The 12,328-nt window shown below is 41.6% G+C and overlaps 1 protein-coding gene across 1 annotated transcript; it reads left to right on the top strand.

The window, feature by feature from the left end:
• The first annotated feature begins 9,405 nt into the window (after nt 1-9,405).
• On the top strand, nt 9,406-10,335 carry LOC146615706 (olfactory receptor 1D2-like). Its single transcript, XM_085373790.1, has one exon. The coding sequence runs from the start codon at nt 9,406-9,408 to the stop codon at nt 10,333-10,335; it is 930 nt and encodes a 309-aa protein (XP_085229916.1).
• Nucleotides 10,336-12,328: the final 1,993 nt, after the last annotated feature.

The following is a 12,328-nucleotide window of genomic DNA, read 5'->3' as shown; positions in this document are numbered from 1 at the left end:
AGTAATTGGCTCTGTGGCTTTGTTTTATCAGACAACTTCCCATTCTCAATGGGACTCATTAAGTTCTTCAAGAACATGTAAACAATTTCACCAAACTTTATCAGTTGATATTTTTGTCTGTATGATCTGTCATCATACATCATACCAAGGTTATTATTGTTAACAAAAACTAACGTAATAATGAAAACTAGAAGTGAAAAAACATTTTCGTTAACGGAAATAAAAATAAAAACAAAAAAAGGAAAACTAACTAAAACTGTAATGAGTGTTCACAAAACTAACTAAAAGTAACTGAATTTATAGCAAAAGTGTGTTTAGTTTTCATTGATGTGTGCGTGTCATACAATAGTCAAGGGTGAAAATGAAGTTTAGTTTCCAGATTTTTTCCTTGCTGTCTAATTATGCCAGCAGGTGGCAGTACGTTACTCTAGTCGTCTGTGTTGCTGCTCCGTCCACGCGCAGAATCATGTCAGGAAAAGTCGGGAGAAAGCGCCAGAGTCCAATTTGGGATTACTTTGAATATGACTGTGTTTTGGATAAAGCAAGTGTCTTGTAGTGGAAAGAGACAAATCATGATATCAGATTATAATATATGATATCAGATTGTGAACCACAGTGCAATGTCTTTGCATCTGAGTCTAAAAGACTCAGTGCAGTCAAATTCCGTCCAGCAACAAAACTTGCAAACCACAAAAATCTTTGATAACTTTCTCAAAAATTTGATATACCGTAGTATAACAATTACCAGTGATCAACTAACTGAATTGATTTGTTAGACTTACTAAGACATATTTTGAAAAACTAAATTCTGAAACTAATATTGCAATGCCCTGGCGTAGCGATCCCCAGCTTCCAAGAATAGCAACTGGGATATGTAACGTCACTTCTCTGGTGGGGAAGGAGCCTGAATTAGTGCATAAGACTGAGAGATACTGATCAGATATAGTTGAGCTCACCTCAATGCATGGCTTGGGCTCTGGAACCATTCTCCTGGAGAGGAGCTGGACTCTGTCTCAGTCTGGAGTTGCCCTCAGTGAGAGGTGGCGGGTTTCAGAGATGGCACGATACCACTTTTTTTTATGTCCAATACTGATATCATAATTTTGGATATCAGCCGATACTGATATGAATACGATGCAGTGTATTTTATAATCAATAAAACGTTTTAGGTTTTTTTTTATATCTTGCTGCATTTTGTGAAAGTTCATACTCAAGTTTTAAAAAGCAAAACACTAAAGCTATTAAAAAATACACTGCACCCAAAATATTTCTTTATTCAGCAATACTGATCAGTCTAATAAACTTAAACCTACACCATCCGCTCTAATCTGGTATTTTAAAGAGTACTTAGCAGAAATATTAAACACCCAGCAAAAGCCACCCCCACCCTCCGCCTCATAATGCTTATTATCGTGCGATTGTGGCTCAAGATTTAGGAGTTCGTCTTGTAATCGGAAGGTTGCCAGTTCGAGCCCTGGCTTGAACAGTCTTGGTCGTTGTGTCCTTGGGCAAGACACTTCACCCGTTGCCTACGGGTGGTGGTCAGAGGGCCCGGTGGCGCCAGTGTCCGGCAGCCTCTCAATCTTATATAAACAAAAGTGTCCAACACAGTCTGAGTGCTTGTGGGCAAGAGTTTGTGTGCAAGTGGGTCGGGGGATTCAGTGAAAGGGCAATGGTAGAGCTCCAGCGAAGCCCCCATGATCCTCTCTGCTGCTTTCTTTCTCTAGAAGGTTTTGATCATGGGGGTTGAAGTTCTTGCTCTCCTCAGTTTGTGGAGAAAGTAGAGTCGCTGCTGGGCGTTACTAACCAGTGATGCTGTGTTTTTTGGCTAGGAGAGATCTTTTGAGATGTGCACACCTAGGAACTTTGTGCCACTAACCCTCTCCACAGCAGCACCATTCATGGTTAGTGGGGTGTGCAAGGTGTGAGTTTTAGTTGTGTCACTTGCAAATTTGATGAATAGGTTGGAGCTGTGTGATGGTGTGCAGTCATGGGTCACCAGAGTGAAAACAAGGGTCTCAACACACGTGTTCAGCATTCTAGTGCATGAGGTGTTGCTGTCGACCTGTACTGTCTCCTGTCTTCCTGTCAGAAAATTTAGTAGCCAGTTAAAGAGTGAGGTGCTGATCCCCAGCAGATCCAGTTAGTGAATGACTTGCTGGAGAATGATTATGTTGAATGATGAATTGAAGGCAAAAAAATACTGAATACAATTCTAACAAGCTTGAAAGTCAATATGTGTTCAACACAGCTTGAACTCTTTTGAGCAATTTTTACTGAATTTCTTTAAATAGTCTTCAGGAATAGTTCTCCAGGCTTCTTGAAGGGCATCCTAAACCAGTAAGATTGAGGTCCTGGTGCTGTGGACATCAGTCCATGACTGACAGTGTTAAGCAGTGTTGTTGTTTTTTTCGTTGTTGTTGTTTTTTAAATCCAGGTTATTGAAAGCCATTGCTAATTAGATATTTTCTAAATTATATAACATGGTGGATCAAACTCTGACATAACTTATGAAAGTGACCAACATTATTAGAGACAAGGAAACAGAAGCAGGGCTACAGAGTCAGAATACAAACAGACTAAAGAAGTCTCTCCATAAACAACCACTGCCCAGTATTTACATCATAAGTGCCAGAATGCTCAGAAATCAAACAAATAAGTTGGAATTTGTTTGATTCCAACTCATCCCCAGCAGATCCAGTTTGGAAGTCGAGGTATACCATCAGCTCGACTTCCTTCTTTTCTTGTGGCGTTCGTGTCGCATATATATGATGTCAGGGGACATTTGGCGACATCGCTTTTATGACCCCACTCGGTGGTACTCAATTTAAATTTAAACAAGCTGAGTCAAGTTGAGTTGCCTTGAGCTGATCCGAGTACTGTATGTACTGATTGAAAAGGGGTATTACTGTGATCTCTTTACACAAGAAAACATAGAGAACTACACAACCACTCTCCTGTTTTATATAAAGAACTGTCTGAATAGTGTCACTATTGATATTCTCCTGATAGAAGATTCACCATGGGCGTCTGTACCATGGGCTTGCTTACAAATCCAGGTCTTATGGAAATGTGGAAATTCTTAAAGGGAGATAGTATGTTAATCGTGTAGTATACCCTGAAGAACCTGGAGAGGTTAATTCTCAAACATCTCACAACTCTGGTGAGTAAACTGCTGGATCCCCTGCTGGTCGCTTACTATCCTAGTATTGGGGTGAATGATGCAGTCATGTACCTCCTGCACAGATCACTGTCACACCTGGAGAGTACTGGAAGCACTGTGAGAGTCATGTTTTTGTTTCTCCCTTCCTAACTGCCACCTCCAGAAATTCTCTGATGATACAGTCATTGATGGATGTCTGAGGGGAACGATCTAGAGTATAGGAAGATCATCACCGACTTCATCATCTGGTGTAAACTCAACCAACCACCATCCATCGCACCAGTGAACATCCATAGTTTGGATATTGATGTGGTCGACACATACAAATTCCTGGGTGTTCACCTTAACAAGTTCCATCTGCTGGGCAAGCTGAGGTATTTTGAGTTATGCAGGACATTGCTGAGGACCGTTTATGACACTTTGAAGGCTTCTGCTACCTTTTATTTTGTTATCTGCCCTGGAGGTGGTAGCACAGAGAGGGACAGGAAACAGACTGATAGACTGGTAAAGAGCGCCACCTCTGTCCTGACCACTCCCATAGATCTCATAGAGGAGGTGGGTGAAAGGAGAAGCCAAGCTTTGCCCATTGTGCACACTCAGCCCATGCATGAGACTGTGGAGGCCCAGAGCACCTCCTTTATCAGTAGGCTGTTACGGACACAGAAAAATATAAAGAGATAAGGAGAATCTTGGAGTATTTTATTGTATAAAGTAACCATCTGTACATAGTATAGTACTTGGTCTTTTTTATGTTTCTTATTCTTTTTTTCTATTATATTGTTTTCTAGTATATCTGTAATTCAGGGAACATTATGTTGCACATTATCAGGGAATACAGTTTCCATTAAAGGGTGTACAGTTGTCCCTCACTATAACGTGGGACAACTGTTTTTGCAGTGTAATTATCCTCTGCACAGCTTTCCTGTTCTCAGTAGTGGCCCCTTTGTACCAAACACCCAGGGAGTAGGAGACCACGCACTCTGCTGAGGGGTGGTAGAAGGCCAGCAGCAGCTTCTGGTTCAGGTTATTCTTCCTCTGGTCCTGGCAGAATAGGACCAGAGGCATTGAGGCATTTGGGATGTTTTGATGGAGCCAGGATGGAGCCAGGATCCAGGATTCAGTTACAATCAGTAAACGACACTCATAGACAAATCTGTTATAGTAGGTTGTGATTGTAGCTCCTCCATTTTCTTTGTGAAGGATCTTGCATTGGTCAGGAAGATGAATAGATACATAACATGCAGGGGCCTGTCCGTCAATGATGGTCCTTCTCCTTGCTCCTCTTCTTTCTTGGGTTTCTGCTCCCTGAGGTATTCAATAAGCAGCTGTGAGTTGTGGACATTAAATCAGGAGAAGGAGCTTTCTTGTCTTGATGTTAGTGGCTTCTATTTCCTTTTTTGGCTAGCTTATTATCCCAGCAGGGTATTTGATCACCAGCAGACAGTGTTGGGAAGGTTACTTTAAAAATGTATTCCACTACAAATTACAGAATACATGGCCCAAAATGTATTTTGTAACGTATTCCGTTACGTTACTCAACGAGAGTAACGTATTCTGAATACTTTGGATTACTTAATATATTATCATGCTTTTTACAACTACACGAATGTACTATTGCTGTGTGATTTATTACTAATACTGAAGGTTACTCGCCATATCAATACCAACTAGATTTTCAAATCTCAATATAAAATGAGTAAAATTAGGTAAGGCTGCACTTTTTGCAGCAATCTAGTATATAAAACTATTCCGCGCATATATAAAACAGGTCAGCAGCTCCAAACCGTAGTAAAGGGACCTCTGGCTAATATGTCGGGTTCCATGTCGGGGTCATAGCCAAAAACCTTTTGGTGGCAGTGGTTATTATTATATTCACATCTCCATCTCCCGTTTCTGGTCGGTGACAACTCGTACTTTTCGACTCTCCTTCTTCTCCCTCCCTCGCTCACAGAAACATAACAGGTATGGCAGTCCATTCTCCCTGCAGCATGGACTACACTGCCCATGAGACTACCTTCTTTAGGGCTATGTCTGCAACACTCTGCCTATTGCCTTCATATTAAATTATTTTGAATAATAATTTTAAAAAATATTTCTTCAAGTCATTAGGCGGCCGCAAGTACAGGTGACATGGGGCGCGAGATTCAGAGGCATTAGAGCCTCTTAATGCGTGCTTTCTTTGGGTTTCCACTGGCGTGGAATTACCAAAAATAGAGAGGGCATAGCCTAATATATGAAACAGGGAAAGACCGCCGTGTAATCCATTTATTTCAATAAGGTAACTGTATTCTGAATACCACCTTTTTAAACGGTAACTGTAATGGAATACAGTTACTCATATTTTGTATCTTAAATACGTAACGCCGGTACATGTATTCCATTACTCCCCAACACTGCCGGCAGGGTGCAGGTGTTGATTGGCCAGATGTTGTTCTTCCCATTCAACTGACTATTCAGAACTTGCTCTAGCTTGAAGTTGGCCTTTAGTGTTGTTTGCCACATCCCCACTGAATTGAAGGCTCTTAGCATTCTATGTATTCCACGATCCACGAGTAGGTCATTGTGTCAACGGCTTTCATTTTCATTTTTCTCCTTGTGTGATTAAGTCTTACCTGTAGGCCATTCTGTGGATACAGTGATGTTAAGGATCTCTGCCTGTAAAATCTCCTCAAACACATGCATAGCAAAGTAGAATATTACCAAGCTCTCAGAGCTTCGCGATTAATAATCAATACTCTTTTGATGTATTTGTTTCGCAACTACTTTCTTCTCCTTTCCCCGTTTGCCACTGATGAACTGATAACACTATCGGAGTTATTACTGTACAACTGTGACATTTAAGAAATCAAAATATTCATATTTTCATTCATTCTTGTGTGTGTGTGTGTGTGTGTGTGTGTGTGTGTGTGTGTGTGTGTGTGTGTGTGTGTGTGTGTACATGCGCACTCGCCTTAGGAGAATGAAAAAAGTTACTTCAAACTGTATGATGCAATTTACTTATAATACTTACTTACTCATAATAATATTATTTACTTCATAATATCAACATGCCCCCTTAAGGCGACTTCATGACTTTAACATTTGGCTACACAAAGCTGCCCCCTGGTGATGTAAGCATACCTTAATGAGTCATTAATGACCTATACTGTGCCTTTGCATCTATCTCACTTGCACTGTGGAAAACAACAGGCCAGGCCTCAGAGGAGTGGCCTGACTACAGCCAGTCTCTAAACCTCTAATTATGACCCAGTGGCAACAGTGAGCTCATGGGATGTTCTCCCATTTACCTCTGTAATTACAGGGATCCAGTGGTATTGATCTAATGTGTTATTTTATAATAACCATTCAGTACACCTTTGGGTTTTTATAACAGAGAATTTGTGGTGGTCAACAGGTCATTATGTCTTTTGCCTCTAGAGAGCAATTAAAATGCAGCTTGGTATTAACTCTCACAAATACAAGCTCTTCAACAACAACAATAAACGTACTGTTTATAATAGTAGTTTTCTCTTTCATAAAACAAGTAATGATGCAAATGCACCAAAAGTTTAAGGAGTCAAGTAAATGTTTCTGATTTTCAGAAGAGAGTGAATCTTATATTTTAAATGTAGACTTTCCACAGGTCTACAGCCAACATCTCTTTCAGAATTAATAAATCATTCTTCTTACAGGTTGTGTATAAATTACATTCAGCGTTTCATGTTTTTTATGACTTTCAGTCTCATGAACCTTGCAGTTCCTTTCTAGAGGGCTGGTGCTGGTAGGGTAACCTCATACTAAAGATCAGTAAAACTGAAAAATATTATGTTAACTTAACCAGAAAGTATCAGGGGAGAAGATGTGAGTTTTGTCACATCATTATGATAGTCAAAAAAGTCTGAACGAGTCTTGACCACTTCATGTATGCCCAAAGAGATTTTAAAATGTGAATCAGGATCCAGTATTCTCAGGAAATTGCAGTAATTTCACTGTAGTTTTATCGTAAATAAACACATGTGGTTTATACTGTATAGTAAAATTATTATTTTGCTGGACTCCCTTAAAACAGCCATGTATTATGGTGAGCTGTGTGACAGGCAGGGGTTGGACCCAAACGCAAGTCTCGGACACAAAAACGTAACTGAAAGCGACAGCTTTATTGTTGAAAAAACAAACTAAAACAAAAAGAGGTGAACACTAAGGACACTAACAAAAGATACTAGAACTAACAACTGGACGTGACATAACATGACATAACATGACATGGCATGACATGCCGGGAGAACACACAACTAACAGAAGAAAACACAGAGTCTTCACACACTCCCGTTCTCTGTTACCTGGTGGGGGGGGGGGAGTTTGCTGTCCGATTGAGTCTGGAATGTGGGGCTTCCCTGCTGCTGCGGAGTCGGGGAGGTCTGCTTCTCTCCACCCCAGGGAAGAGGGTAACACCACCTGAGTCTGGGTGCAGTTTCCCCCTCTAGGGGCAAGGGTACCTAGACCTGGGGTATAAAGTACGCTTGGGGAGTGTGATTGTGTGTACAGTGTCTGTTTATGTCTGTCTCCACGTTGGGTGAGTGCTGAGTAATTGCATATGAGAGCATGAGGGTGGGAATGGATGGTTGTATCTGTGTGTGCCTGTTTGTCTGTGTCTAAATGTCAGGTTGGGTATCAGACGCCAGCTCTCTAGGGACATCTCAGGCCCTCCATGGTATGGAGGCCTATCTCCCTCCACCACTCCCCCTGCCAGTGGCAGACACCCTCAGTCATCGGTGCATTGGTGGTTCTTTGTGTCTGGGGATGGGGGTCCAGGTACGCACTGGCTCACTCCTGGTGGCTGCTTGTCAGGGCCTGGAGCCTGGGGCTTGTTCGGGCCCCTTCGGGGGGTGGGATGCCCTCGGCAGAAAATACAGCTAACAGGGAGAATGCAACAATGAACAGAGGGAGACCGAAGACTTAAATACACATGCAGGATAACAAAGGGATGGGAGACAGGCAGGAACACAGTTGGGACTAATCAGACCAGAAAACATAGGGAAGAAGTTAAACTAAATACAATGAACACAGGACAAAGGACTACGAAAATAAAACAGGAACCAAGAGACACACTCTAAGATGCGGAATGACTAAATACAAAGAACAGGGGGGAGCGAGAGACACGACAGGGAAACAGATCAATTAACACAGAAACAGAACTTAACATGCACAAGAGAGAGACTACATAAGCAACAGGGACACAGTGGAGGCACAGCACACTACCATGACTAAAACTAAACACAAGGATATGAATAAAGCCAGGAAACTGGATGAACGTCCCAGGACCGCGACAAATACTAAACAAAACAAGAACCAAAACCAGGGAGATGAACTACATTTTAGAATAATGTATAAACCATAATCTCAAAAAGAAGAAAACGGAAACGACACCATGGAAGAATCCTAATATAATAAATAATAAAATATTAATTCGTCCTGTAGGCCCATCACTCTACAGGAGGAATTAACAGATACTGTTCATAATTTTTATGGGTGTAATTTCTAGGCGTAACCAAGTGGTGAAAGGCTTCCGCTTGGGTGGTCTCAGAACCTTGTCACTTCTATTTACATATGATGTGGTTCTGCTGGCTCTAGGTGGTGGCCTTCAGCTTCCACTGGAGCGATTTGCAACCAAGTGTGAAGTAGTGGGAATGAGAATTAGCATGTCCAAGTCTAAGGCCATGGTCCTCAGCCAGAAAAGGTTGGAAAGCCCAGTCTGGGTCAGTGCCAAGTTGCTGCCCCAAGTGGAGGAGTTTAAGTATCTCGGGGTCTTGTTCACAAGAGAGAGTCGAAGGGATCGGGAGATTGACAGATGATTTGGTGCTTTGGTTGCAGTAATGCTCTGCTGGTCCGTCGTGGTGAAGAGAAAGCTAAGCGTAAAAGCGAAGCTCTCGATTTACCAGTTGATCTACATCCCTACCCTCACCTATGGTCACAAATTTTGGGAAAATGACCAAAAGAACATGATTGTGGATATTAGCAGTGGGAATGAGCTTTCTCTGAAGTGTGGCTGGCCTCTCCCTTAGCAATCTGCAGTCTACAAACAAGCCTATGATCAGAATCCCCAGTGTGTCAGCTAGGATATTAATATGTGGTTCTGAAAGGAGACATAGTTTCAGGAATGCAGCCGCAACACACGACAAATGATCCACTTTAACTTTTTAGGTGGTAGCTCGGAATAGTATTACGTTGTGGCAAGTTAAGAAGCAGAGTTTTTAATTGACATTATGGATAATGCTTCTACAGTGAGAATTTTTAATCTGTTAGCATTCAATGAGACAGCTAATTACAGAGCTGCTTTCTTTTCTGCCACTCTAGTGTGTTACTTTGCAATTGTATTTCTTAATGTCACAGTCATCATGATTATTGTCTTAGATGAAAGCTTACATGAACCTATGTATATTTTAGTATGTGTGTGTTGCATTAATGGGCTTTATGGAAGCACAGGTTTCTACCCCAAGTTCCTCATTGACCTCCTTTCATCTTCACAGGTCATCTCTTATAGTGAATGTCTTTGTCAGGCATTTGTAATGTACTCTTTTGTTTGCAGTGACACATCTATTCTTGCAGTCATGGCTTATGACAGGTATTTGGCCATATGCCAACCACTTCAATACCACTCTGTTATGACAAAAAAGAAGCTCTCCAAACTAGTATGCTTCTCTTGGTTAACACCTTTCTGCATTTTCTCCATTAACATTATGCTGACAGACAGGCTGATATTCTGTGGTACAGACATTCAGAGACTCTTCTGTGTTAATTGGCTGATTGTTAAAGTTGCCTGCCCTGGCATGGACACTCTTGTCAATAGTGCCTTTGCATATGCTACGCTTTCAATTTACATATTTCACTGGATTTTTATTGTTTGGACTTACATCTATCTTGTTAAATCATGTGTGCAATCAAAAAAGGACAAGGCAAAGTTTATGCAGACATGTGTGCCCCATTTGATCTCTTTGGTTACTTTTTTTGTAATTGTGATTTCTGATTTGATGCACATGCGATTTGCATCAAATGATGTACCTCAAAGTTTTCAAAACTTTGTCGCTATAGCTGTTCTCTTTATTCCTCCAGTTATGAATCCTTTACTTTATGGATTCAAACTATCAAAGATCCATAACAGAATTCTTGTTACACTTCATATCAAAAGATGTTGACTTTTTCTTTTAATCATTATCAGTTACTTGTGATAAGTGGAAGCTATGGAGGCTTTATTAAAACATTTTTCTTAAATTGTAAATAGACCACTGTTTAGTATTACATGACACTGGTAACAGCCTTTGTAAGTCCATTGTATATAGCTTAGTTTAAGATTCTGACTTGACTTAAATTACATGAAAAAAAGAGGTTCAGAGTAAGTGTGTGTGATTTCAGAAAACTTATGCAAAAAAACAAAGCCATACCCTGCGTGTACCACCCTTTATCATTGAGTTATCTTAATATAGGTCACATTTAATCTTTATGCCATAATGTACCTTACATATCATATATATTTTCATAATTTGTGAACAATTGCTTTTAAATTTAAATTTTATTTTGCAAAACATGCCCACTTTAACTTTTTTCCTTGTTGTCCTTTATTGTTTGGTCATTTTGATTTCATTGATTAAAGTTAATTACAAAGAGTTTGTACCTCTATGAAACCTGAAGAGCTGAAAATCTTAAGACAGAAACCAAACTGTTAGCAGAATAAACAATTTGGTTTTAGTGTTTAGAAAATGTGTTTGTGGGTCTTTTATAGTGCAGAAGGTTTTGATTTTCTTTTCCCTTTTTCATTTATTTTGTCTACTTTTATTGTCTTGAATGTTTCTTTTTTTATTATTATTTTATAAAAGGGAGAAAGAAAGAGAGGTAGGGAAAGAAAAACAGCAGGGAAGAGGAACGGTGATAAAGGGCAAAAAACAAAAAACAACAAAACAAACAGACAAAAAATACATATATCAATCACCTGGATCACCTGTTGAGAAAGAAAAAAGAGAAAACAAGCAACAAAAAAAAGAGCAATATAATAAACAACATCATCGTGATAATCTATGTGAATATAACAGTAAATACTAAATAATGAATATTATTGTGCAGCACGTGGGATCGACAGCACACACAGTGTGCTTTGAGGCCCGTGAGCTCCGCCGGCAGCCAGCTGTGCCAGAGTGACCGAGCCCCAGGCCCAGAGGCCGAGGGCACCCCACCCCCCGAAGGGGCCCGAGCGAGCCCCAGGCTTCAGGCCCTGCCAAGCCAGGAGTGAGCCCGTGCGTACCTGGACGCCCATTCCCGGACACAAAGAACCACCAATTCATCGATGTCTGAGGGCGTCTGCCACTGGCAGGGGGAGTGGTGGGGGGAGATAGGCCTCCATACCGTGGAGGGCCTGAGATGTCCCTAGAGAGCTGGCGTCTGATACCCAACCTGACATAAAGACACAGACATACAGGCACACACAGATACAAACATCCATTCCCACCCTCATGCTCTCATATGCGATTACTCAGCACTCACCCAACGTGGAGACAGACATAAATAGACACTGTACACACAATCACACTCCCCAAGCGTACTCTAAGCCCTGGGTCTACGTACCCTTGTCCCTAGAGGGGGAAACTGCACCCAGACCCAGGTAGTGTTACCCTCTTCCCTGGGGTGGAGAGAAGCAGACCGCCCCGACTCCGCAGCAGCAGGGAGGCCCCACATTCCAGACCCCAATCAAACGGTCAACTCCTCCCAGCCTCCCCGTCCCAACAGGCAACAGAGAACGGGGATGTGAGAAGACTCCAAACCTCCCTCCGCCTGCCTGCTCATATGTAGTGTTGATGCATGTGTGTTCTAAGGTGCATTTAAAACCCAGGAGGGCATGGAGCTACCTGCCAGAGAGCAGCAGGTAAGCGCATAGCCCCTCCTGATAGCCCTCAATATATACGTGTATTTAAAAATTGAAAGGTGGGCAACGACGCCAGGGGTGAGGTTGTACATCCTGATGGTCTTCTGGATGCCCACCCCCAAGGTCCTATATGTATGTGTAATGAGAGTGTGAGTAATGTGAATGTCTAAGTTGTGGGATAAAATTGAGGCACAGGCAGCCAGAAGGGGACAGAGGGGGGGATGCCTCCCCTGCACCCTGGTGACATACCTGTTGTGGGTTCGAAAATGTTGAGC

Source organism: Diplotaxodon limnothrissa, linkage group LG16 (assembly GCF_057381915.1).
Source record: "Diplotaxodon limnothrissa isolate DT_005_m linkage group LG16, D_limnothrissa_male_GT1.1, whole genome shotgun sequence".
NCBI lineage: Eukaryota > Metazoa > Chordata > Actinopteri > Cichliformes > Cichlidae > Diplotaxodon > Diplotaxodon limnothrissa.
This window is presented reverse-complemented; position numbering and strand designations above follow the sequence as displayed.